The sequence below is a fragment of the Panthera onca genome, chromosome B1 (assembly GCF_046562875.1).
Source record: "Panthera onca isolate mPanOnc1 chromosome B1, mPanOnc1 haplotype 2, whole genome shotgun sequence".
NCBI classification, from domain to species: Eukaryota; Metazoa; Chordata; class Mammalia; order Carnivora; family Felidae; genus Panthera; species Panthera onca.
In genome coordinates, this window is record NC_138342.1 from 154,465,427 (window position 1) to 154,492,666 (window position 27,240).

A 27,240-nucleotide genomic window follows, 5' to 3' on the forward strand; every position below is an offset into this window, starting at 1 on the left:
GCAAGTAAGAACGTGGTTGGTCAGGGCATTGATCCCTCTCCTGTAAAAACAAACACCACCTTCTTCCTAAAAGCTCCATTTCATCATCTTCATTCAGTAAGTAGGTATGAAAAGCTAAAGCTGGAGAAGACATAGTCCCTGACTTCAAAGAGTTTAAAGTCTAGATAGAGAGCTCTACATGTGTGTCACCAGCTGTGTGATGTAAAAATGAAAACCCCCATCTTATTCTAGGGCAGAAGGTAGTACTTGAACCAATTTGTGACAGGACTGGGGTTGGATTACCCTTCGGATACTAACAGGAACACTGGATATTAGAACGTTTTTGGACTACCCTAATTGCTGTTAATTTTAATTGGAAAAGGAAATAACATTTTGTTTGAGGAGAGCCATAATAATACTATGTTTTTCTAATACTTTTAAAGGATACTTTTGAATAATTTATATTGTTATATTTGCTACAAATGAAATTTGGCAAACTTGCAAGAAAGAAAACGTCTATGTAGTTGTTTACATTTTATCTCTTTTCCTTTCAATATTGTTGACAGGATTTAGTAGCCTAGCAGCCTCCTACTTGAATCCAGTAAAATCCTTTGTGCCGCAGATGCCAAAGCTCTTGAAGTCGCTCTTCCCTGTCCGTGATGAGAAAAGGGGCAAGCAGCCGTCTCCCCTTGTACATCAGGTAAAAGCATCAGGAAAGCAACGGTGAACATTTCCTAATTCCTGGTGGAATGATGCTCTGTGTCGTCGCATTGATGCTGAAGGGGAGGGATAGCAGTGGTGGTGGGGCCTTAGAACCAGCCTTTTTAGGCCTAGTAAAAGCTTGTGATAATTTCTCCTTCACTCTCTTCAGAGGTAACAGAGCTGTTGAAACTTACTGACAGTCTCAATCCTTTCTGCTTTTAAAAAGTGCCGAGTACACTGCTAATGTGATTTATGGTAATATTACTTAGAGCAACAATAGTAAAATTTATGAAGTGCACTTAGTGTTGTTTGTGTATTGCCAAACAGAAAATGTAATTCTATTTTTAATTCTTGATTTCATTTCTTATTTCAAACAATTTTATGTCATCACTGTCCTTCCCTCTCCACCTCTTTTTCCTCTGCTGTGGTCTACCTGTTCCTTCATTTAAAATGTTACAAGTGATCACTTGTCTTATTTCCCCTTTTTCTTAAAACTCTCCACCCAGCCTTCAAATAAGTTTTAAAGAAAATCTTAGAGGGTTTTCAACATAATCAGGAATCTGCTCTTATGCGATGGTGAATGGGAAGCCTGTTGGAAATGTAATTTCCAGCCTTATGTAGGTGTGAATTCAGCAGAAAATGATAAATGAGGATTTATTTATACTCCTTCAAAAACACATACAGTGCAAGTTCAGTTGTTGAAATAGGTCTTTTGACATCAGCTTATCCACATTCACTTAAAACATTCAAGTTGCAGAAATGCAGGTGAGTCCTTGTTTGAGACCTTTAACTATTTAAAAGAATTTTCTGAGTTTATGAATGCATATTCGGGGGGGTAGTATTAGTTTTGTAAGGCTGCAATATAAACATATAATTTTTTCAACTTAGCATTATATAAACATTACTTAAGCAGACATTTACACATATTGGATGGAAAAAAATCATGATTTTGGATGCTTAAACTAAATTTAAGCACATAAGGAGTGCTTGACAGTTATTGAAGGAATCTATGACCATGAGAGCTAAAAGAAATAGCAAGTCTAATCCTTGGTTGGAGTTTAGGCAAAAATGATTTTTCCAAGGATTTGTATATATTATTCTGTTACTGCATCATTGGTTTGTAGTGTATGATGCATGGACTCTCTGTGTCAGAATTTCCATGGTAGATTTTTAAGAATGTAACTTTAAAAAAAGCAATAACAGCCTGACCTCATAATCCATACCCCATCTGGGAGTGCCTTTATAATCTGTATTTATAAGCACCCAGGTGATTTTATCAAAATATAAAGTTTGATAACCACCATTTTCCAATTGCTATTTGGTGAAGACAGTTATAGAAGTTAAAGGAAATTGACACGGCATTAGAAGTTATTGAATCATACTCTGTAGTCATAGTTAGTTTTTCAGTGCTACTTTGAGTTTTTGATGTTGCAAGTCAAATCACCTGCTACAATAAATTATTTTTACTGTTTTGCCAGTAAATGATTGATTCTTCTGGATATGAGAGGAACAATAATGTGTTAGAAAGAAATGTAGTGATTGGCAAATAACTGCATTTTGTAATGTCCAGTTTAAGAAGGTAATCTTGAGATATTTCAAAGATACCTTACGCAATATTTGTCCATTTGGTTTACTTTTTTTGAGCATATATGAGCAATGGCATTGGAGAGAGTAGCCCAGATATTTCACATTTCATAAATAAATGATAATGTAAATACAAAACTTGCCTGAATGAAGATGCCTAGTGGTGGAGTTAAACAGTCCAGTTGGGGTTTGGTTTGTGAAAGCTCGACCCCACTGCAGGACCTTTCCTGAAGGTCACCAGGGAGCTGAATCTTGCCTGCACCATTCCAGTCCTCATCTGACTTGACATCATACCTGAAACACTTGCATCTCTAGGCTTCAGTGCTGTGACATTTCCTGGCATCCCTTCCTCTGACTGCTCAGTCTTTCTCAGTTGACTTTTCTGGGACCATCTATTCCATCAAGCTGCAAATATTCAGGTGCCCCAGAGCTCCATTCTGGGCCTTCTTTCCATGGGTCACCCCATTTACTTCCATGGCTCTGTTTATGCATTTTCAACGCTCAAATTTCTATCGCCAGCCCAAACTTTGCCCCTGATCTTGGGCTTCATGGAGCCAACTACCCATTAAGCTTTTTCACTCATAAATCAATTAGGCATTCACATTTTATAAGTCCAAAACATTACCGTTGGTTTCAGCTCACAAGTCTATTTACTCCCAACACACAAACTACTTAAAACTACAAATCCATCTCAGTATGTAGCACAAATGTCCACCTAGTTGCTCATATCTCAGAGTGCATCAGTAAAATTTTATAGGTACTGCTTCCAATCCAGTGACTTCTGACCATCTCCATCTTCATCAGTCATTCATGCCACCATCATCTCTTGCCTAGATTATTCCAGCAGCCTACATACAGGTCTGTCTGACACTTTTTGCCTCATAAAGTCTATTATTCATGAAGTAGCCAAAGTGACCTTCCAAAATCTTACTTAAATTCATGGCTTGAAGTCTTCCACTGCTTCTCACTAAAACTGAATAAAATCAAAATTCCTTACTGTGCCTTACAGCATCCTATATGATCTGTTCCCCTGACTTCTAATCTTTATTCCCTTTATTTCTTCTTTGTTCACCATACTAAGTCATGTTGGCCTTTTCCCCTTCTTCCTTCCTTCCTAACTTCCTTCCTTCCTCCCTTCCCTCCCTCCCTCCCTTCCCTCCCTCCCTCCCTCCCTCCCTTCCCTCCCTCCCTCCCTCCCTTCCCTTCCTCCCTCCTACCTTCCCTCCCTCCCTCCTACCTTCCCTCCCTCCCTTGCTTCCTAATCTCCTGAACACATGAAGTTCATTTTGGTCTCAAGAATTTTTTGCATTTGCCTTTCCTTATACTTGGAATACTCTTTCCCAAAGTTTTTGCATGGCTACTAGGTCTCTAATAGAGTGGTCTACTATTTAGAGTGGTCAAGATATACCAGTCTAAGGAAGTACACTTGCATTTAGAGAGGCCTTGACCAGCTAAACTAAAACAATAGCTTTCACCACATTAGTATACTATTACCATATTTAATCTTCATTGGATGTTATTGTTATGTTTATATGTTTATTAGCTCTTCTCTAGAATTGGTTGACCATTGACATATGCAGATTATAATATTAGATAGTTTGTATGTGTCAAGTGTCATCCAGTGGTATAAAGTACTATGTTTGCAGCTTAGAGGTGAGGGAATCACATCTGAGTGGGGATTTGCGATATCAAGACATAATTATGAACTTTCTTGCCTAGATTGATACAAGTTCCACTGAAGAACTATTCCTAAAGGAGGGGAAAACTTAAGCGTATCATCAGGACTTAGTTGATCAAAGATGCTTGTGCTCACATTTTTATTGACTGTCTGGGATAAAGCTCTCAGAGAAGTAAAGCATAATTTTAAATGACATTGCCAATATGGAGTTTTCTTTTGTTTAAATATGTTTTAAATTGTTGCCACCTGAATGGTGTTTCATCCTTGGAAATGGAGCACTGTAATGCAAATGGAATTTCAAAGTAACAGCAGTAAGAAGAATGTTGTATTGGTTAGACTTCTTTAGTGCTCCTCAATTTTTTTTAAATAGTAGTCTTTACTATAATGGCATCCCATTCACTTGGAAATGAGCTTTGATACCTAAAGTTGAGGGTCTTACTGTTGTTGATGATCTGTCCTGCCTCTCCTTGTGGGAACTCTTAGTCCTCCAGGAAAAAAATCCGCTTCCTTCCAACCAGTTTTTGCCTCAGAGTTTCCTCTGGTGTTACCTAGGAGTTAAAGGGAGGGGAGGAGAAGGTTCTCTCTAGACTTAATTAATAGCTATAGGTTAGTCCACTATATCTCATAATAAATGCTCCATCATTCTTCAGTTGCCTTGTCAGAGTCTTGCTTCAAGTGGGGAGCCTGGAAGTATTTTGAAACGCACACTTGAAAATAGTGGAATCATCATCTTCCTCTTCTAAATAATGTACTTCTACCAAAGCAACATATGACTGTACTTTTTTTTTTTTTTTTTTTTAAAGCCAGTATTAGCTTGTTGTGCCTCTGGTCAGTTAACATTCCCTTTTTTGTTTGTTTGTTTACACTCTTGTCAGTGCAGTTATTTTTTATTACTGTGTTGTCTAGCTGATGTATAAAAATACTTAAGGAACTTTAGATTCATTTCTAAAATTTTTCATCTTAGTTTTGTTTTAATGCTCCTAGAATATTAAGGTACTTTTTTTTTTTTAATTTTTTAATGTTTATTTTTGAGAGAGAGAGAGAGAGAGCATGAGTGGGGGTAAGGGGCAGAGAGAGAAGGAGACACAGAATCCGAAGCAGGCTCCAGGCTCTGAGCTGTCAGCACAGAGCTGGACATGGGGCTCGAACTCACGAACTGCGAGATCATGACCTGGGCCGAAGTTGGACGCTCAACCCACTGAGCCACCCAGGTACCTATCAAGGTATTTCTTAAGTAGTTATTTAGAAAATACATTTGATCCAGCTATCTCTGCAAACTTTTTAAGGACATAGTCTGTCTTCATTTGAGTCATAAGTAAAATAATTGAACGTTAGAGGGCCTAAGAGAGAGCCCTGTCATAGGCAACTAAAGATCACTCCTCAAGTCACAGGGTGACAGATCAGCATATTTCAGCTTTACGTGTTCAGCAACTACCATCTGCAGTCCACATTTCTTCCTCTTTCTACCAAAGAGATCATGGGAGACTTTGTTAGATACATTATGGAAATAAAGGGACACCATGTCCGTGGTCTTTCTCTGTATCACCAGTCTTGTAACAAGCCTAAAACACATTCATGCTGGCAAACATTCCTAAACTACTCTGTTCACTGCCTGGCTTTGCCATAGCTCTGTGTGAATTATCTAGTGGTAACATTTACCAGTAGTGCAAAGAAATACACAAATGCCATGAACCTTGCTCTCCTTTTGATTCTGTGTTTTATTTGCTGCTAGTGCTTTGTTAGTACACTCATTTCAGTAGCCTGTATAAATAGTCATTAAATAATCAATACCTAAGACTAAAAAACTTAGTGTGTTATAGAATAACATCAAAGATAGAACCCAGAAAAATAGAAATCAGTGCATATCCTAAAAGGAATCTGGATCAATTCTACAGTATGGGAAAGGATAAATTATTAATACTACATAAGATGTAGAGATAATATATAGTAACCTTGCTGAAGCTATATAATGTGCAACAGCACAAAAAACCCCCAAAACCCCAATGGTTTGAGTATCAACAATATGTGGTAACCAGATAGACCACATATGATAGGATATTATTTTATTTCTATTCCCCCCAACTTTCTCTTTTTATCATTTTTAAAGCTGTTTCCCACTGAACTATGATGAAAGATACTAAAACTTCTTCCTTTTTTATATTTCTGTCCCAGTTTAGTTTGAAGACTTAAAGTTCTTCTCTGAAATAGTCACAATAATGAAGAAACTCACATGGACTCACCTGAACACCACCCTTGGCATTATTAGACCACGCTTAGATTACTGCAGTTGGTCCTGGATGTGTCACTATGGGAAATCCATTGACCAATTGGAATTATTTCAGGGGATAACGTCAGAAATGATTTATGAGGAAGGATTAAAGGAGTTATTTATAGCTTGACCAAACAATGACTAAGAGAGCTGACTGTATAAGCAGTCAAGGGACGGCAGCACCGAGGCGGTGAGAGCTGTGTAGGATGGCTCTGCTACAGCAGGGGGTGGAAGGCGCAGAATGACAGAGGTGAAATTAACAGAGAGACTGGTAACAGCTGTGAATAAGTAGAATGATTTAGAGATAGCAGGGTGCTCTCTTCAAAAAAGCACCATGGAATTGCTCTCACTTCTGTTTTTTAAAAAATAAGATTTTGAAAATATAAAAATAGTCCAGGTAATAACTGAGGAATGGGATAGGTCTTGTTTCTACCCGTCATTCCTATAATTTCACTGTTAGGTGGAAGAGAGACAGAAGTTGTGTAATGAAGGCAGGATTATTCTCAGAAAAGTACTTTTAATCAGAGTGTCCTTGACATTTTCAAACAAGAGTGTTCAGTACTCTCCCTCATGGAAAGATACAAACATACAACTATGGTGAAACTCTAACGAAAAGATTAATGTTTATTAACTTGTTCTTTGGAGTCAGCAGGTTTTCACATCAAGATGCTATTATTTTTTGGCATTATATTTCAGTATTTGAAAAGATTCATGGATCTTTTCTTGTACAGTAGAAGTTAATAGTTTACTCTGAAGATTTAAAAACAAAGATTCTTACATTGTACAAAATGTTTTGGTTTGAACATGTTCATAAAGACTTATGTTTCTCATTTTTATGGAGATTTGTTTTTGTTTGTAATCAATTTCTGAGTTCCAGAAATGCATAGATATTGCACTGAAAGAGGTGGCAGCTGACAAAATTGCTGTCTTTGACCTTCTGATGCAAGTTTAGTAACTAATCTGGAAAATAATGAACTGCAATTAATGAAATCTGTACTCATATTCAAGTGTGTGTCTCAGACAGCACATAAAATAATTGAAAGAACTTCCTGCTCTCTAATTAGTTAGATTGAATTAATTTGGCATAATAGCTTTTTTCATGTATCAAGAAGTTTGTGTTCAGATGAAGCTATTTATGTGCTTCAAACTTTGGGACTCTAAATGATGCCTCTGGTTCATCTGGAGAATTAAAGAGTTAATATTCAGGTTTAATTTTCACCATCAAAAGCACAGTCCCATTTTCAGCCTATCTATGTTTTACAGTCTGTCCCTTTTCTGTGTCCTGCACTTTGCTTGGGGCTATCTTGTCAACCACAGGGATATTTTTCTCTCTTTCAACACTGTTTCCAGCATGGAGGATGGACAAAGCCTTGAGGTGAGAGAGCAGCACTGCACATCTCCAGTACTAATTGAAAAGATGCTTGTGTAGTTAGTTATTCCATCCTTTGTGTCAGCAATCCTTCTGCACATAAAATGGGGGGGAAAGGGGCACCTGGGTGGTGCAGTCAGTTAAGTGTCTGACTCTTGATCTCGGCTCAGGTCAGGTTTGTGAGTTTGAGCTCCCAGTTGAGCTCTGTGCTGACAGTGCGGAGCCTGCTTGGTATTCTCTCTCTTCTCTCTGCCCCTCCCCGGCTTGTGCTCTTTCTCTTTCTCTCAAAATAAATAAGCAAACCTGAAAAGATAAATAAATAAAATGGGAAAAAACAAACCAACTACTAGTTCTTCCCTTGTGCACACAGATGCTGTTTTTAGGGTTACTCATACGTGGACTCCTTGATGAAACAAACCTTATCAATGCTGCCCCATGTGTCATCACCATAACTAACTAAAATAAGAAAAAGGCTTTATATCTTGTTTTCCAGCCTTCAGTGTTCGTTAATTGTTCAGATTCTTTAAAAAATAACATAGGGGTGCCTGGGTAGCTCAGTAGGTTAAGCATCTGACTCTTCATTTTGGCTCAGGTCATGATCTCATGGTTCATGAGATCGTGCCCAGAGCCCAGCTCTGCATGGAACCTGTTTGGGATTCTCTGTCTTTCCCTTTCTTTCTGCTACTGCCCTGTTTGCATGCACACTCTCTTTCTCTTTCAAAATAAATAAATAAACTTAAAAGAAAATAATGTATATTTGCATTTCCTGCCTGTAATTTAGTAAGTGCCACATGTAATAAATACATTTGAATATGTTATCATACATTCAGTTGTTCTTGAGTTCATAAAGGCAAGTCTGCCTTTGGAGTACAGACTTTTTTTTTAAGTTTATTTATTTTGAGACAGAGTGCGAGTTGGGGAGGGGCATAGAGAGAGAGGGAGAGAGAATCCCAAGCAGGCTCCACATTGACAGTGTGGAGTCTGATGTGGGGTTTGAACTCACGAACTGTGAGATCATGACCTGAGCTGAAGTTGGGTGCTTAACTGACTGAGCCACCCAGCGCCCTCCCCGCTTTTTTTTTAATTTAAGGCAAATGATTTCCATTCAGTTGCTTTAGGGATGAATTCTTAGTCACTTTTAGTACTGTCAGTTTTCCAAAATTTTCATAATGTTTTGCTGCCTGTCTTTGCCCCAGAAATATATGGACACTGTATTGAAAGATACTGAGTTGACAGTGTTGTCTTCACAGTCAGGTATAATAGCTGATTTGAAAAATAGTGAAAATATGAGTTTCTGAGTCATTACTGAAGTTGATTGAAGAGAACTCAGTCTGCCAGTCATTTTTCAGAAATTGTCATTGTATACTTTTGTATGATTCTCTAGATCAGGGATTGGGAAACTTTTTTTAAGGGCCAGAAAGTATTATTTTAGGTTTTGTAGGCCTGTCAAAACTAGCCATAGATAATACTTCTAATAAATGAGTCTACTCTAATAAATGAGTGTTCTGAGAAAATTTTATTTATAACCCCCAAATTTGAATTTCATATAATTTTTTCATGTTACAAAGTATTCTTTTATTTCAATAATTTGAAAGTGTAAAAATCATTCTTAGCTTACAGGTTATACCAAACAGGTGATAGTCTACATTTAGACCCAGTTTTTAAAATTTTAAGATTAACAAATATTCTCTTTTAAGTAAACACCTTTTGTCCTTCATAGACACTTGAAAAACCAACAACCATTATTTTTAATGAAGTGAATATTACATCCTTTAAAAAAATGTAAGTTTTTTTCACATGAATATTTAAGTAAGCATTAATAGCTATCATGTGGAAGTTTAAAAAGTAAAAATAAGAAACTATCTTTTATCACAACTCCAGAAATACTAGCATTTAAAATTTCCTATACATAGTACCTCAAATAAGTTGAACTAACACATATATAAATAATATAGTAAAATAAAAAGTCTGTTTTGATGGTCTCACTCACTTTTACCCTCTGATAAAATAGTTCACTTGTTGATGGAAGAAATGGGCCTTTTAGTTGTTTTATATAATTAAAGTTAAATGGGAGTATAAGTTAGTCCCCGCGTGCCTGTTTCTGAGGAGCAAGGGACTCTGTGTGTGGTTTTGCCCCCCCTATATCCCCAGCTTCTGGCACAGTCATTGGAATATAGCAGACACCTGACATGTGTTTGTGAATGAGTAAATTGATGATATCTAAGGTTCTTTATTTGAAAGAAAATGGAATTAAAGTCCACGGGGGAGGGGAAGAAGAAAAAAAAAAAAAAAAGAGGTTAGAGAGGGAGAGAGCCAAAGCATAAGAGACTCTTAAAAACTGAGAACAGGGGCACCTGGGTGGCTCAGTCGGTTGAGCGTCCGACTTCGGCTCAGGTCACGATCTCACAGTCTGTGAGTTCGAGCCCCGCGTCGGGCTCTGTGCTGACAGCTCAGAGCCTGGAGCCTGCTTCAGATTCTGTGTCTCCCTCTCTCTCTGACCCTCCCCCGTTCATGCTCTCTCTCTGTCTCAAAAATAAATAAACATTAAAAAAAAAAAACAAAAACTGAGAACAAACTGAGGGTTGATGGGGGGTGGGAGGGAGGGGAGGGTGGGTGATAGGTACTGAGGTGGGCACCTTTTGGGATGAGCACTGGGTGTTGTCTGGAAACCAGTTTGACAATAAATTTCATATTAAAAAAAATATTGTATCCTGAATGGCTTTGGGACTGATAAACGAAGTAGAATCTTTGGATTTATATTTTACATCAGATATAATTGTTGATTATTTAAAACTGGGCTTGTAGCAACCTAAGCTAGAAGTATCTTTGAAGACACCACAAAATTCCAGTGATTAGGAAAACCATGGTATTTCCCAAATGTGCTGAGTGTTTACTGCGTGCTAGAGATTTTATATGCATTAGCTCAATAGTGGTGCTAAGTTAGATCAGCGCTGTCCAATAGAAGAATGTGAGCCCCACGTGACATTTTAAATTTTCTGGCAGGCACATTTAAAAAAGTAAAAAGAAACAGGTCAAATTAATTCTAGTAATATAATTTACTTAACCTAGTATAGTCATAATACTGTCACTTTAACCTGTAATCAGTATAAAAAATTTACTGAGATATTTCCTTCTTTTTTTCTGTAAAGTTCTTGAAATCAAGTGTGTATTTTACATTTCTAGCACATCTCAATGTGGATACTAAATTTTTGTCGGAAATACTTGATCTGCATTTAGAGTTCATGAAGTAGACAAAATAGATCCCCGTGCCCAATCTGTTCTAAACGTATTCAAAGGCACTTTAATTTTTAAATTTATATATTAATAATTAAAATTAAGTAAAATTAAAAATTCACTTCCTCAGTCACATTAGCTTCATTTCAAGTGCTCAGTAGCTACATGGGCTGGTGGCCACCATGTTGGAGAGCACAGGGTTAGAGGGTGATATTAGATACTGAGATATTGAGGAAAATGAGACTTTGGTAGGTTAAACACCTCATCTAAGGTTACAGAGCCTAGTGAGTGGCATACTGAGATTTATATTCAAGGAACAAAATTGCATGCACAATTGTGACCTTAAGAGATTTCACTGGATCTGACTAAAATATTACAAGCAATTATATTTATAGAATGAATGAATCTAAAGTATTTGAAGGAGTGGGGAGCACCTGGGTGACTCAGCCGGTTAAGCGTCCGACTTCAGCTCAGGTTATGATCTCATGGCTCACGAGTTTGAGCCCTGCATTGGGCTTTGTGCTGACAGTTCAGAGCCTGGAGCCTGCTTCAGATTCTGTGTCGCCCTCTCTCAGCCCCTGCCCTGGTCATGCTCTGTCTGTCTCTCTCTCTCTCAAAACTAAGCATTAAAAAAGCAAAATAAGTAAAATATTTGAATTAGGGACTGGTCAAACCATGGAAATACACTGAGTAGGACCTATTTGTATTTTCTTGCCCATTCCTTTCTAAAAAAATTATCTGTGGGCAGTGGAGAATCATTAACTGCTTTCTGGCAGGAGAGTGACATGGTCAAATTTGTATTTCAGAAAGTTCTTCTGACTGCAATTTGGAGGGTAGATTAGAAGAGGATAAAACTGAAAGAATCTATTTGAGTGTATCTAAAAACCTCATGAGGCATTGTAATTTTGGGCAGAAAAATGAAGTCACCTTCCCATGCCTGCCACATTGATACTTGATGTCACTGATTGAAAGGGGCATGAGGCAGGTAGAATAAAAGTGTGTCTGGAAGGGGACCAGCTGGTGGCCACCTGTCTTCCACTCTGTGTGGCATTGCTCAGAGAATGCATGTGGACTGGATTACCACCTTCTGGATGTGCAACACCAGAGATGATCAGGCTTACACACAAACAAATGACCGATGGGTCAGGTAGAATGCTGAGTCACTCATTTAAAATAAGAAATCTAATTGCCAGATGGACAGAAGTGCTGGAGTCATCATAGCTAACATACTCTTAACCCTGATCACCCTGGAAAGGCAGCGTGTAAATCTTGAGCCAGCTCTGTGAGTGGGGAGCTGGCTATGTGAACCAGTTCCTGCAGGCAGCTGAAGTGTCAGTCTCTGGACTAGTGCAGGGTGCTTCCTACCAGCCTTCCTCCTGTGACTTTCCAGTTCCCCTTCTTCCACCCTAACCACTCTGCCTCTGATTAACATAACCTTTAAAAAGTATGTTTATATTGATTAGGTTATTTATTGCTGAGTCTTGATCTTTAGGTAATTGTACATGACTGTTTTTATCCATTGTTTATTACGCTTATCAGAACATATTCAAAGATTAGGAAATATTTTATTTATATGCACTCGCCCTGCTTGGTTGGTCTCGTTTATTATATTTTTCTCACTTTAGCAGCATGAAAATCAAAGGTTGTCTATTGATTATTTGTAGCAAAGGTAAATCCTACATCTCTTGTTATGTATTCTTATGCTTGGATTTAAATGATTGGTTAGAGTTTTAAAAAGGAGCGGGGGGGGGGGGGGGGCGGGGGAGGGGCTCCTGGCTGGCTCAGTCACCAGAGCATGTGACTCTTGATCTTGGGGTTGTGAGTGTGAGCCACATGGTGGGTGTACAGATTACTTTAAGAAATAAAATCTTGAGGCACCTGGGTGGCTCAGTCGGTTAAGCATCCAACTCTTGATTTCAGCTCAGGCCATGACCTCATGGTTCATGAGATAAATCCTCGTGCTGGGTGAGGACCTGCTTGAGATTCTCTCTCTGTCCCTCTCCTCTTCTCAAAACAATAAATAAAAATAAAATCTTAAAAGACATGGAAGATCATATTTGCGTAGGATCCATTGGAAAATGACATTTAAGAATTTACCGCGTTCAGGGTGAAGGGGTGATTATTAGGAAAGGTTCATTTTCAAACAAGAAAAAAATTGCATCAGAAAATTCAGTGTTTTGGAACAAATTGTGTATTTTTTGCTTTAAAATATTTCTTCTGGGGCACCTGGGTGGCTCAGTTGGTTAAGCATCTGACTTCAGCCTAGGTCATGATCTCACAATTTGTGAATTTGAGCCCTGCATTGGGCTCTGTGCTGACAGCTCAGAGCCTGGAGCCTGCTTCGGATTCTGTGTCTCCCTCTCTCTCTGCCCCTCCTCACTCATGCTCTCTCTCTCTCTCTCTCTCAAAAATAAACAAACATTAAAAAAATTTTTTTAAATATTTTTTCTCCCCCCTACCTACCCTTGTGCCCAAATTTCAGCATGTCTAATCTTTTCCAGATTGTCTGTAACTGTACAGTTTGGCCTTCTTCATGTCACTTAGGTAATTAATTTGTTCATTTATGTATGTATTCATTCAGCAAACATGGAGTTATTCTCCTCTGTATGGGAATACAGAGATGATTGAGCCATATTGCCTACCCTTCAGAAAGCCAAATAGGATGATGTTGTAGATGCTGTAGTCTGTGTATGTCTGAGGCTGACTGACATGGTGAAGGTGTGCTCTAGCTGAGACAAACGTGACTGGCTGCGCACCATGAAGAAATCTTTGCCTAGGGAGAAAGAAGAGTGCAGGGAAGGCTCTGACAGAGCAGTGGAGTCAGTACAGAGTGGAGTTAGCCTAACAAGTGAGGAGAGGGTGCAGCCTCACGGAGAAGTGAGGGTCTGTACGTGTTGCCAAGATGTTAAACCTTTATATTCTTTTAGGCAAGGGGGTCTCCCAGTAAGTCTTATGCCTAGTTGAAATTCTGAGTTGATCTTCCCTATTTTCTTCATTCACGTGGCATGTGAAAACCAGAGTTAAAAAATGATGGGCTATGATATGGCAAGTGACCCTCATCTTTTCCGTGAAATACTTCTAAGCGGTTCTCTTGCTTGTAACCTACTCATCTGTTAAGTTTCAGTGATGCTCAGCAGACAGCACGATTGCAGGTTCAGCTGGTGCTTGAGAAGTCAGTCCTTTTCCATCTCTGTCACTGACTCATGGGGTAGCCTGGATGCATTTAACCATTAGGTGAATGTCTCTGAGCCTTGGTTTCTGTAGTGTGAGATGTAGATAATTACACTTCTATTCACTTGCCTCATGGGACTTCTCCTTAATATTTATAGCTGCAAAATACTTTGCAGTCATTTTTATTAATAGTTGCCAGATGTGTCGTAAGGATTAATGAACTTATGATCTGAAATGTTTTGAGCTCCTGAAATAGGAGGCAACTGTCTGCACAAGGGATATGTAAAAGAGCATTAAAATGCAAACAATACACATTTGAAAATTTGAGCTCTTATGTGTGAAGGACAAATGGCACACTTAAGATTTCAGTACACTTTGTAGGTATTTTTGGTATCCTTAATGAAGTTCTTGTATTCATCACAGGCCATCACCAAATACAGAAAGCTGGGTGCCCCCTGCCCCCCACACATAGGCACATGCACAGGTGTGCACACGTGTACACAAACAGACACTGATTCTGCTAATACCACTGTTTACCCTCCTCCCTGATATCCATCCTTTCTGGGCATCATCCTTTGACTCTGTTTCCCCAGCCTCCCCCGACGGTTGTTTCCAAGTGTTCAGTAGTCTCCCTCATATCTCCAAATTTCCATTTCCTTTTTCTCTTACCATCCAAGTTATTGACTTATTGACTCTCCACCAAACCACTGAAGCAACTTCTTGATTGATCTCTTCAAGCTTCGTATCTCCCCTGGTTCAGGATTAATCTTGTCTACATGTAGCTCTTATCACTGCTCATTCGGTACCTTTAATAGCTCATTCCTGTGGGTGAAAATCAGCCGTGAGCTCACAAGGCCTCCTGAACACCACCCTAACCTGCTTCCCTCTGCCCGATGTGGGTCACTCTAGATCATTCTCTCTTCCCCAAGACCTCCTGGAAGATTGAGTAGCTTTTCTTGGGGCAGAGGTGGCAGTAGAGGGAACAGATCATACTCAGAGAGCAGCTCCTTTGCCATGTCATTCTTCATGTTGAAAGTGTCCTCCTGCCCCAGGAAAGCCACTCAGTCTTCAAGGCCTGTCTCAAAGTAAAATCGCCCTCATGAGGGTATTCTAGACCTGTTTCATTTATCATTCCTTCTACTCTGAATTTTCTCTGCGTTTGAAACTTTGATTCTAATATCTATCATTTTCCTTGATGTTTCAGTTATTTGCATACATGTCCTTGCCAGTCTGTTGAGAGCAAAGCCTGTGACTTTGTGACCTTTGTATTCCTCACAGCGCTTGTCGCAGCAACCTGCACACCCAGACCTGAGTGTTTGTTGAACTGAATTTGGACATTGAATCAGAGTCCCAGTTATCTCCTTCATGTAGGACAGCTTTATGGAAACATTTGAAATACATAAAAGTAGAGAGGATACTACAGTGAGTCCCTGTGTGCTCGTCACCTTGTCTCAGTAACAATTATGGGTGCCTGGGTGGCTCAGTCGGTTAAGTGTCTGACTCTTGGTTTTGGCTCAGGTCATGATCTCACGATTTATGGATTTGAGCCCCACATCAGGTTTCACTCGGACAGTGTGGAGCCTGCTTGGGATTCTCTCTCTCTCTCTCTCTCTCTCTCTCTCTCTCTCTCTCTCTGCCCCTCCTTCCTCCCTCCCTCCCTCCCTTCTGTCTCTGCCCCTCCCCCACTCTCAAATAAACTTTTTTTTTTATGCAAGCCACTTAATTTCTTATTTTTAACCTCAAGCTAATTAAAAATAATAGACGGGCACCTGGATGGCTCAGTTGGTTAAGCAACCGACTCTTGATCTCAGCTCAGGTCTTTTTTTTTTTTAATATAGTTTATTGTCAAATTGGTTTCCATACAACACCCAGTGCTCATCCCAACAGGTGCCCTCCTCAGTGCTCAGTGCCCATCACCCACTTTCCCTTCTCCCCTACCCCCCATCAACCCTCAGTTTGTTCTCTGTATTTAAGAGTCTCTTATGGTTTGCCTCCCTCCCTCTCTGTAACTTTTTTTTCCCCTTCTCCTCCCCCATGGTCTTAAGTTTCTCAAGATCCACATATGAGTGAAAACATAGGGTATCTTTCTTTGACTGACTTATTTCACTTAGCATAATACCCTCCAGTTCTATCCATGTTACTGCAAATGGCCAGATTTCATTCTTTCTCATTGCCAAGTAGTATTCCATTGTATATATAAACCACATCTTCTTTATCCATTCGTCAGTTGATGGACATTTAGGCTCTTTCCATAATTTGGCTATTGTTGAAAGTGCTGCTATAAACATTGGGGTACAAGTGCCCCTATGCATCAGCACTCCTGTAGCCCTTGGGTAAATCCCTAGCAGTGCTATTGCTGGGTCATAGGGTAGGTCTATTTTTAATTTTTTGAGGAATCTCCATGCTGTTTTCCAGAGTGGCTGCACCAGTTTGCATTCCCATCAACAGTGCAGGAGGGTTCCCGTTTCTCCACATCCTCTCCAGCATCTATAGTTTCCTGATTTGTTCATTTTAGCCACTCTGACTGGTGTGAGGTGGTATCTCAGTATGGTTTTGATTTGTATTTCCCTGGTGAGGAGTGACATTGAGCAACTTTTCACGTGTCTGTTGACCATCTGGATGTCTTCTTTGGAAAAGTGTCTATTCATGTCGTCTGCCCATTTCTTCACTGGATTATTTGTTTTTCGGGTGTGGAGTTTGGTGAGTTCTTTATAGATTTTGGATACTAGCTCTTTATCTGATATGTCATTTGCAAATCTTTTTTCCCATTCTGTCGGTTGCCTTTTAGTTTTGTTGGTTGTTTCCTTTGCAGTGCAGAAGCTTTTTATCTTGGTGAGGTCCCAATAGTTCATTTTTGCTTTTAATTCCCTTGCCTTTGGAGATGTGTTGAGTAAGAAATTGCTGTGGCTGAGGTCAAAGAGGTTTATTCCTGCTTTCTCCTTTAGGGTTTTGATGGTTTCCTGTCTCACATTCAGGTCCTTCATCCATTTTGAGTTTATTTTTGTGTATGGTGTAAGAAAGTGGTCTAGTTTCATTCTTCTGCATGTTGCTGTCCAGTTCTCCCAGCACCATTTGTTAAAAAGACTTTTCCATTGGATACTCTTTTCTGCTTTGTCAAAGATTAGTTGGCCATACATTTGTGGGTCCCATTCTGGGTTCTCTATTCTATTCCATTGGTCTATGTGTCTGTTTTTGTGCCAATACCTGAGTCTTTGTTGAACTGAATTTGGACATTGAATCAGAGTCCCAGTTATCTCCTTCATGTAGGACAGCTTTATGGAAACATTTGAAATACCTAAAAGTAGAGAGGATACCACAGTGAACCCCTGTGTGCTCATCATCTAGTTTCAGTAACAGTTATAGGTGCCTCAGTCGGTTAAGTGTCTGACTCTTGGTTTTGGCTCAGGTCATGATATCACGGTTCATGGGTTTGTGCCCCACATTGGGATTCACTCTGGCAGTGTGGAGCCTGCTTGGGATTCTCTCTCTCTCTCTCTCTCTCTCTCTCTCTCTGTCTCTCTCTGCTGCTCCTCCCACCCTCTCCCCTCTTCTGTCTCTGCCCCTCCCCTACTCTCTCTCTCAAAATAAATAAACTTTAAAACAAAAAGAAAAAAAATATCAAAAAAATGAATACATGGCCAAGCTTGTATGCCCATACCCTACCGTCATTTGCACGTACCTCTCAGAGTCCTCTGGTGGAGAAATATCTACCTGACGCTTACTCGGCCAGAGTCGGTTTTCTGGCAGCCACCACTGCCTGGCTTCCCACAGAGCGGGCATCATGAGTGGGTAGCATGTGAACCAGAGAAGTAGGTGTGTGCAAAGTACTTGACATTACACTCAGGACCCCGCTCAGACCTGATCCCATCTTATTTTTGACACTATTTTTTGTGTGTCCAGTGTCCTGCTCTGCACCCCTGTCATCTGACTGGTGGAGTCAGGGTGGGCCTGTTTATGAAGCAGATGTGTTTCTTGATGAAATGGCCAATGGGGGTGACTGACTATGACAGGAAGCTTGTGAGAGGAAGATGTGAGGTCTCAGCTTAGTGGCCTATAGCCATGACATTGGGCCCTGGGTACCAGGGGTAACTTTAGATACTATGGGAGAAAGTAAATATAAAAATACAGACAGTAGCCCCTATATTCAAAGACTGTAAAGCAGGGTGGAGGATACTTGCTTGGAAATAACTCGAGTATCACTGTCTACTGAGTTGACAGTAGAGTGGAGAAATGGAGATTCCTGTGAGAGAGAACTGGCTAGGTGCTGTGAGGGATGGGGGAGTGATGTGTTGTGTGAGTTGAGGGGAGAGGCTTTCCTGGTCCAGGAATCCAAGGAAAGGCTGGAAGGTCTTGTGGTTGAGGCCCTCATCACGTGCAGCTGCCTTTCCCCCACCAGGATATTCTCCTTCATTCTCTTCCACTCACATTGTCTTTCTTTCTTTCTTTCTTTTTTTTTTTTTTTTAAGTTTATTTATTTTTAGAGAGAGAGAGAACATGAGTGGAGAAGGGGCATAAAGAGAGGGAGAGAGAGAGTCCCAAGCAGGCTTCATGCTGTCAGCACAGACCCCAACGCAGGGCTTGATCCCATGAACCATGAAATCATGACCTCAGCCAAAATCAAGAGTTGGACATTGGATGCTCAACTGACTGAGCCACTGAGGTGCCCCTGACATTGTCTTAAACATACCTCTGATGCTAGCTCTCCCTGGCCATTAGCCCCTGGTGGCTCCCCAGTGTTGCAGGGTAAAGTGTACTTTCCTTTAGTTTATCCCTAGGTTCTTCCATGTGTTTAGACTTACCTCCCACCGTTTCTTAAGTGCCTGTCCTCTCTGCCTTTTCTGAGATCCCACCACCATCCCCCTTACCTTCAGCAGAATTAATCCCTTCTAGCTCTTTTCTCCCAAAGGCAGTCGCAAAGCATGGTTACAGCAGTACCCTTTGCTAAAACGTGGTACTCTTTGCTAAAATGCTGTTATTTGATGCTGTGAACTCAGGTTCACCTCCTAAGTGAGCCATCTTGTTCCAAGTGGGCCCCTCTCCCTTCAGGTAAGAGTTTGGGCTGCTTAGTAGGAAGCAGGACTTTGGCCATCCAGTCTTAGTGCCTGTACACTGTCCAGAGCATCTTTAAAAAAAATTTTTTTTTAACATTTATTTATTTTTGAGAGAGAAGAAGTGGGAGAGGAGCAGAGAGAGAGGGAGACACAGAATCCAAAGCAGGCTCCAGGCTCTGAGCTGTCAGCACAGAGGCCAACGTGGGGCTTGAACCCACAAACCATGAGATCGTGACCTGAGCCGAAGTCAGACACTTAATCGATGAGCACCTAGCACCCCTGTCCAGAGAGCATCTTTATGGCAGAGAAGCCTCAGGCACCCAGATACATCTTGGGAACTGGGAGGACCTGGGGTCCGAAGGGGGTCAGAAGGAAATTGGGGAGATATGAAGTCTACATGTCTAGGCAGTTTAGGTCAGGTAGTAGATCCGTGGTTTGCTGCTTCTCCTTTTGGATCCAAGAAGAGAAAGGACACTCATACTGTACGGAAACAAACTGTGATGCCCAATTTTGGCTCCTCCTGGGGGCTTGTTTGTGGTGCCAGGATGGAGCCCTCTTGGGGCTGAGCATTCTGAGGCAAGGTCCAGACTCTTGCACTGGAACAGGGAGACCTGGGAAGGGGCCAGAGGTTGATTGTTGGAATAAAGGCAGAAGTGGTGGATTCTTGGTTTCTTTGAGAGAATCACGTCTGTAAACCCAGCAGCTACTAAAGGAATATCTGATTTCTTCCCCTCTGCAGTTACCAGCTCCTTCTTTTGACATACGTTTTCCTTATCCTGGTGCTAATTATTTTTTCACTGTTTTGGTTTTTTTTTAATGTTCCTTGAACCACATGTCCATAAGTAATGAGTCCTTCCTTGTGCTGTTGCTGACACCCATTAATTCAGGCTCTTACCCCTCATATCTGCTCTGTTGCTGGAGTCTCATCGTAATTTGTCTACCTTAGCCTTTAAATATTTCTCCAATCAGTTTGCCTTCTACCACCAGATCCATCTCCTCAAGCTTCTGCTTTCTCCACTCAGGCACCTGTGGTGGTTTTCGTCATTACCTGATGAGGGTAGCTGCAGACACCAAAGCCTCTATCCACATGTCTGTCCTGCTGTGTTTTATGCCCCAGACTTGTGTGCTAGCCCGACCAGCTTCCTTACTCCTCACTTCCTGTGACGATGCTTGGGCACCACTTCTCCCTGGCCATCAAGGCTTGCTTCGTGTCCCACCTCCTGCCTGAAGCCTTTCCTGTCCCAACCATTTCTCTCTAGAGTCCTGCAACACTAGTATGTGCAGAACAGCCCTTGACAAACAGGCTCCATATGTGAGTGGAGAGGGAGCCTGTGAGTGTGTAGGTGTGCCATCTATGGTGTGGTTTTTAGCATGTGTCCTGTGTTGCCAACTGGGGTATACGTGCTCGCTGTGCTCCGTATTTCCTACACTTCCCTGTGGAGTGTGGCGCCACTAGCCTTGGCATGCCTAACTGGCAGGGACTTGTTAGAATTCCTGAAGGTGTAAAAGTTCACGTTGAGTGCGTCCTCCTGATGGGCTGTCCCGTCTGTTCAATTAAAACCTTCTGTGGTGATCTCTCTGCTTCTCTTGGTCCCTTACGCCTGCCTGTTCACTTGTTTTCTCAGCCCGTGCCCCGAATCATGGTGCAGTCTGCCTTCCCGGACGTGGGGACGCCCAGAATGGTGGAGGTGAGTTAGTCGGGCGGAGGTGGCACCTTTGCTGGTGGCTGTCCCACATGTGGTGGGTGGCCCCAAGGCTCTAATTTTTGAGTCCACACCCATGGGTTTTTCATTTTAGTGTTCCCGTTTTGATAATTAGCTATAATATAGGTCACTGTCTTCTCCCTCTATATTTTCCTTGTTCTACTTTTCTATTTTCAACTTGTTAATCATATGATTGCTAAACTTTTAGGTGCTTGACTGCTAATGTAGTCTGCTGCTTTAATAGCCCACTGCTAGGCAAAGGCGATTTCTATAAACAGAACAATCTCCTTATCCTGAGTGTTTGCTTAATTCTCAGTTTTACATTTCATTCTGATTCATGATATCAGCGTGAAAAGACTAATGCTAAACTGGGGAGAAAATAGTCTCTTATGATCTCCCACAGATGAACAGCACTTCTCATCTTATGAATAGCAAATCTATTTTCTCCCACTGTGCGTTCATTCTCTTAGGAAGGGCTGTGTCTTTATCGGAAAATTTTATTTATTAAAACAACGGCCAAAAAGGGCAAATGATTTGAAAGAGAACTCAGACCTCCACGGATTCACTCCTTTCTAAAAAGGCCCTTTTCAATCCAGAACATATTTGATGTTCATGTGCACCAACCCACCCCCCCCACCCCCCCCCCCCCGCCAACCCTGTCCCCTGTGAGTTGTGTTTGTTATTTTGCTGAGGCAGGATTGGGATCCCAAGGCCAGTGGGACAGAGGGAGACCACGTCTTTCACGGGTGAGGGCACCAGACCTGTGACAGCCTCTGTGGCTCAGGGCAGCTCTGGAAGTGTCAGCGGTAAGGGAATAACCCACAGATGGGGGGAGACGGTTTCCACTCACATATCAACTCCAGTCAAGTGGGAGCGGCTTCCTGCAGTGCTGTAACGGAAGGAATCTGAGGCTGTGCTCAGGCTCAGCAGGAAAGAACCGAGCAATCAGCGCTTGCCTTCTGCCACCTTTGGTCCCTTTTGTCACTGTGGATCTGACCTCTGATCCCTGGTTATCACTTACTGGAGACTTTAGATAAATCCTTTAACCTCTCTGGGCCATGTTGTAAAATGCATATGGTAGTACTTGCCGGCCTACATCGAAGGATTCATGTGGAGGCAAATGGGATAATGACCAGGGAAATCCAAGCCACTGTCACTGGACTGTCACCTCCTCAGGACAGGACTGAGCTGGCCATTTGCAGACAGCTGTCCGTGTGGCAATGATGCAGTGTTACCATCGGAGAATAGGGAACATGTACTATTTCAGAACCACAGTTCCTGTGCAGATTCTAGACTCTGGTAGTTTTGTTTGTATATTCTTCCCTGCCTGGTCAGTGATATTAAAAATAAAATAGAAAAGGATAAATAAAACATGTACAAGTTGCAAAAGAAAAATGATTGAAGGATTGCCTAATCTTTTAGAGTATTTATGTTGGTGACAGTTATTGATCTATTGGATTTAGTAAATTTTGCAGCCTGGAGATCCATCACAAAAATGGGCTGTTAATCTCAAGAGGTGCCGTTAATTTCGTACCCTGAAAGTGTGCCTTGTGGGGAAAGGAGGGCCTCTGGAGACAGGAATATAAATGACAATTCACGTGAAAATGCATGATTTATCAGACTGCTGAGTTAAGCCAAGTAACTGTAAGAGACTTATAGATCTCAGCTGTTTCCCAGTTCAAATAAATCCTGTATTTCAAATGGAAAATGGCCATTCCTGTAATATAAATAATCTTTCCGTAAATATTGGAAAACATATTTCTTTTTCTGAACGGCATCCTTCTCCAGAGCACCAACCCCATTCCCTGTTCCTGCCTTCTCTCTTACCCCTGTCATTGTGAATCAGGAATAGAGAGATAATCTGCTAACTTCTTCAAATGGCTTCAGTTATCACTGAAAGAGCACCCTAGGAGCACCTGAGAACCAGTAGAATGTGGACGAGCAGTGGCTGTCGTCATTCCCCAGGGGATGGGGCTTTGTGTGTCTCTGTCAGAGTGAGGCAGACAAGTCATACGAGATGGGGAAGCCAGCCTCTGCGGCTCCTTCCACGCTCAGCCCCCCTTCACTGCAGGGGAGGTTACTGCCTGGCCTGCATCTCCCTGGACCAGAGGGCCCCCGAACCATGACATGGGACCAGCCTGCAGGCAGCCTGTCTCCTCTTCTTTCACCTGACTCCCGGCCAGGAGCCACAAGCTAGCCACCAGGCCCAAGGGTCATTCCTGGCAGCACTGGCGAAGCTGTGTTGAGGCACATCCACACCCTTCACTGAGATCCTCATTTCAACTTTGCAGGAGAAAGTATTCTTCTGGCTTCTAGTGATTCTCTCAGTCCCTCGTGAAGTTGGTGGTGGGCAGGAGGATCTGTTTCCATCAGAGCAGGGTGCTTAGCCTGAATGCCGGGAGGCTGGGGATGCTGGTGGGTAGGGAGGGAATCGAGATTTAATGTGCACCTATTGTGTGCTGCACCCTGTGGTAAGGACCTTGCCATGCCTCACTGACCCTACTACATGGCCGTCGAGTAGTCTTCTTTGCCACCACCAAGCCCTTGTCCCACAGCAGCTGAGTGTTCAACATAATTCTGACACCGTCTTCCCTGGAGATGGCATCAAAGCCCATGGGTTAAGGGCTCAGGCCCACAAGAATGTCCCTGCTTTGAGTATCAGTCCCAAGTCCAGGTGGTCGGTCACCTGTGCTTCTGATCAACCAGCTGTAGATAAGGGGTTCCAATGAACCTCTACTTGGGTTTGATTAATTTGTCAGAATGGTTCACACAACTCAAGAGAAACATTTTACTTACTAGATCACCAGTTTATTACAAGGGATACCACTGGGGAACAGCCACGTGGAAGAGGTGCATAGGGCCAGGTGTGGGGAGAAGGCGTGGACTTTTAACGCCCTCCCTGTGTGCAACACTCTCCCCATACCTCCATGTGTTCACCAAACCAGCAGCTCCCAGGAGCCTGTCCCTCTTGGTTTTTGTGGAGGCTTTATTACATAGGCATGATTGATTAAATCATTGGCAATTAGTGATTAGCTCACCTTCAGCCCCTCTTCCCTCCCTGGAGGTTGGCTGTGGGGCTGAAGCTCAAATCACAAGGTGGGTTGCCCTGGCAACCAGCCCCCATCCTTAGGTGCAGGCCCAGAGTCACCTCATTAACATGAACTCAGATGTTGTTGGAAGGGGCTTGTTAGGAATATCAAAACGCCTTTATCACTCTTACCACTTAGGAAACTCCAAGGGTTCCAGAGCTCTGTGGCAGAAACAGGATGAAGGCCAAATATGTATTTCTTATTATAAGTCACTCTATCTCAGGCAGCGAGCAGGTGGGTGACTGTTTGCTTGGTGCTCAGCATAGTGCAGAGTGCGGGCTCCTCAGTGTTTGCTGCGGAAAAAACTGGGGTCACCCGGATGGAAGTGGTGGAACAGAACTGGCACCCGGTCTGCCCAGGTGCACGGCAGCACTCTTTTCACTGTCAAAGCTGTAATGTTTCAACTGACCACAAGATCTGTCTGAATTCTTTTGGAAATGAGCAGCTGACTTTGAATTTTAACCTTTATTCTTGGCCCTTCCCTGCTTCAGGCTTACCGAGAGAGCGTGGGGATTAGTGCGGCTCCTGATGTGACTGTGCAGATGGCCCCCGTGAAGATGTTTGACAGACCCACGAAAGCACCTCCCCAGCAGTCCATCACTGCCAACACCCAGGCCCCCGAAGTTCAGGAAGGGCCGCCCAGCCCCCTGAGTGAGGCCTCCAGTGGGTACTTTTCCCACAGCGTCTCCACCGCGACACTGTCCGATGCATTGGTCCCTAGCCTTGATGCCGCGGCTGCAGTGGGGGGCCAGACGCCTGGCTCGCCCCCTCCTGCCCTCTGCCTGGCCACCCCGGACACGGAGCTCCCATTTCCATCTGCTGCTCCCACTGCAGACAGTGATCTTCCTGCCCAGTTGGAGGGTCAGCGCAGCCTTCTGTCCCTGCCACTCCTGGCAACGCAAAATGCTTGGGGCAACAGCAACGGTGCGTCCGAGGCCAGGGGAGCAGTTTCCTCGGAGAAGCAGAATGAAGAAGCAAGGGCTTCACTGACTCATCTCCCCATGCCTGCCCCCCAGAAGGAATCACCCAGCCAGCAAAGCGGCGGCAAAGTTTCCTCAGCCACCAAGCAGCTCGGAAGAGCCACGGACCATGTGAAGCCTGCCGCCAGCTTAGAGCTGGATGTCTCCAAACCACAGCCTCCAGACCTCCTGTCTCAATCACCTGCTCTGGCGTCTCCATTCAGAATCCAGAAGGTGCGAACCTCCGAGCTGAAGTCGTTCTCGCGCATGCTGGGTGGGGACTCCAGCTGCCCCTCTGGTGCTGAGGAGGACCTGCCGGCCTCCGGGGGGCCGAGCGACAGCAGTGCTGGGACACAGGCCCTGGGAAAGCTGGAGGTTTCCTCAGATTCTGAAGAAGCCAGCGAAGTCCCAGAGTGGCTCAAAGAGGGAGAATGTGTCACCGTGGGCACCAACAAGATAGGCATTGTGAGGTACATCGGGCCAACTGACTTTCAAGAGGGGACGTGGATCGGAGTAGAGTTACATTCACCTTCAGGTGAGTGCTACTTGTTTGGGACGGTTCCTGGGGCTCCTAAGGGGATTTCGCCAACTGTGGTCTGGGGGGAGAGTACTGGCCCTGTCCCAGCACTGCGGGGAACTTGCTATGTGCCCTTGGGCACATCATTTGACCTCCCTGAGCCTCCAGGTCACTTTTCAAAATCAGGAATGAAAGTTACCTAAGTGTTCTCTTTGTTAAACCTCCTTTTTTTTTTTTAAGTCACAGAGGCATCTGCTTTTGAACTGTAACAGTGTAACAGTAGCTGTGTCTGCTGTTTCTGCTCAGGTTGCAAACACTGATGCCTGAGTGCATGCTGGATGCCTTGGCTTGAGAACAGAAGAGGTGATCTCTTATGTCTCATTACAGAATGGCACACCTTAAAAGCAAATAGATCACCATTTTTTGAAAAACCAGGGCCACAACTTAAGGAAATACTTTGTCCTTTAGATGTTTCCTTTTATTAAAACAGCTTTACTCTGATACCAATTCACATATTGTAAAGTCTACCTGTTAAAAGTGTACAATTAATTTAATGGTTCTGAGTAGATTTACAGAGTTGTGCAATCACTACCATAGTCTAATCTTAGAACAGGTTCATCAACCTAAAAAGAAGCCACATGTCTGTTTTGAAGGCCCTCTCCCTCCCTAAGTCCTAGCTAACCAACCAATAATCAGTTTTTCATCTCTCTAAATTTATATGCAATGTCCTAATCTGGACTTTCACATAAAGGGGATCCTACAATATGCTGGGCTTTTGTGACTGGCTACTTTCATTCTGCATAATTTTCCAAGGTTTATCTGGTTACAACTTGTGTCAGCACTCCATCCCTTTTTCTGGGCAAATAGTATTCCAGCCTGTGGAAGTTCCACCTTTTGTTCATCCATTCATCAGTTGGTTTCCACTTTTTGGCTGCTGTGAAAAATGCTGTAAGTTGGAAGTGGTTCTAGAAGAGTAATGCAGCACAGGCCAGACATTTTTTAAAGAAGTGTCTGCTATTCTGTGCAGGGAAATTGGGAGAGAAGTTTATATCTGCAGTTGGACTCAAGAATTGAAGGGGAATTAGCAAATAGATGAATTCATTCAACAATTATGCGCCCACCATGTGGCAATCACTGTCTTGGTTTCCAAGGATACCTTGGGGAGCAAAACAAAGTCCCTGGTCTCACTGGACTTTCATTTTGGGAGGGAGAAAATAAACAAGTAAACAAACGAAGAAATAATTAACACTTGATAGTAGTAAGTGCTGTGAAGAAAACGAAATGGGGTGAGTGGGCAGAGGACAGTGGGGAGACTGGAAGTGGGGAGCTGGTGGGCAGGGGTGGGGGGTGTGCCCCGGGAGCCGAGGGATTAGCGGTGGCCACGCAGTGAGGGACATGGTCTGTTAGATGCGCTGAGAGGTGCTCCTGAGGGGTCCTTGCTGACAGAGAGGAGGTGGTGAGGGTGGGCCTGTTTGGAGTCGGGGGAAGAGAGAAGGGTAGGTTAGGATGTGCAGTGAGTGAAGACAATTCATGGTTGTTTTTGCTTCAAAGATCATGTTCCCCACCAACCTGTCACCATGAGATACTGACATTTAGGGGTCAGGGTGGTCCCTTTGCTCAGGTATCCTCTTCTCTCTACCCACTTGAGCACTGGGTTCATTCTTCACCTTAATGCATTTTCTGTTTTTACAAAGGAAACTTCTTTCCTCCATTTTGACACATTAAGCATGACATCTGACTAGCTACAATTTGGTAATTTGCCAGTTTCCATCTAATGGATTCAGGAAAAATAATCATTCCACCAACCACCTCCATCCAGGTTGAAAATGGTCTCTTCCCTGGAGGAGGGTGGGGTTGGTGCCACTTCTGCTTTGCTGACTTGCCTGCACCTGGCCATGGGAAATGGCAGGACGGGCGCATCGACCTCACCTGGGC

At 42.7% G+C, this 27,240-nt stretch overlaps 1 protein-coding gene across 1 annotated transcript in view; it reads left to right on the forward strand.

Annotated features, from left to right (window-relative positions):
- KIF13B (kinesin family member 13B) overlaps positions 1–27,240 on the forward strand; it is a 198,572-nt gene that overhangs the window by 170,590 nt on the left and 742 nt on the right. Inside the window, exons 37-39 of the mRNA XM_078445580.2 lie at positions 546–679; positions 20,663–20,725; positions 24,321–25,323. Coding sequence (XP_078301706.2) covers positions 546–679; positions 20,663–20,725; positions 24,321–25,323 — 1,200 coding nt within the window. The remainder of the gene's footprint in view (positions 1–545; positions 680–20,662; positions 20,726–24,320; positions 25,324–27,240) is intronic.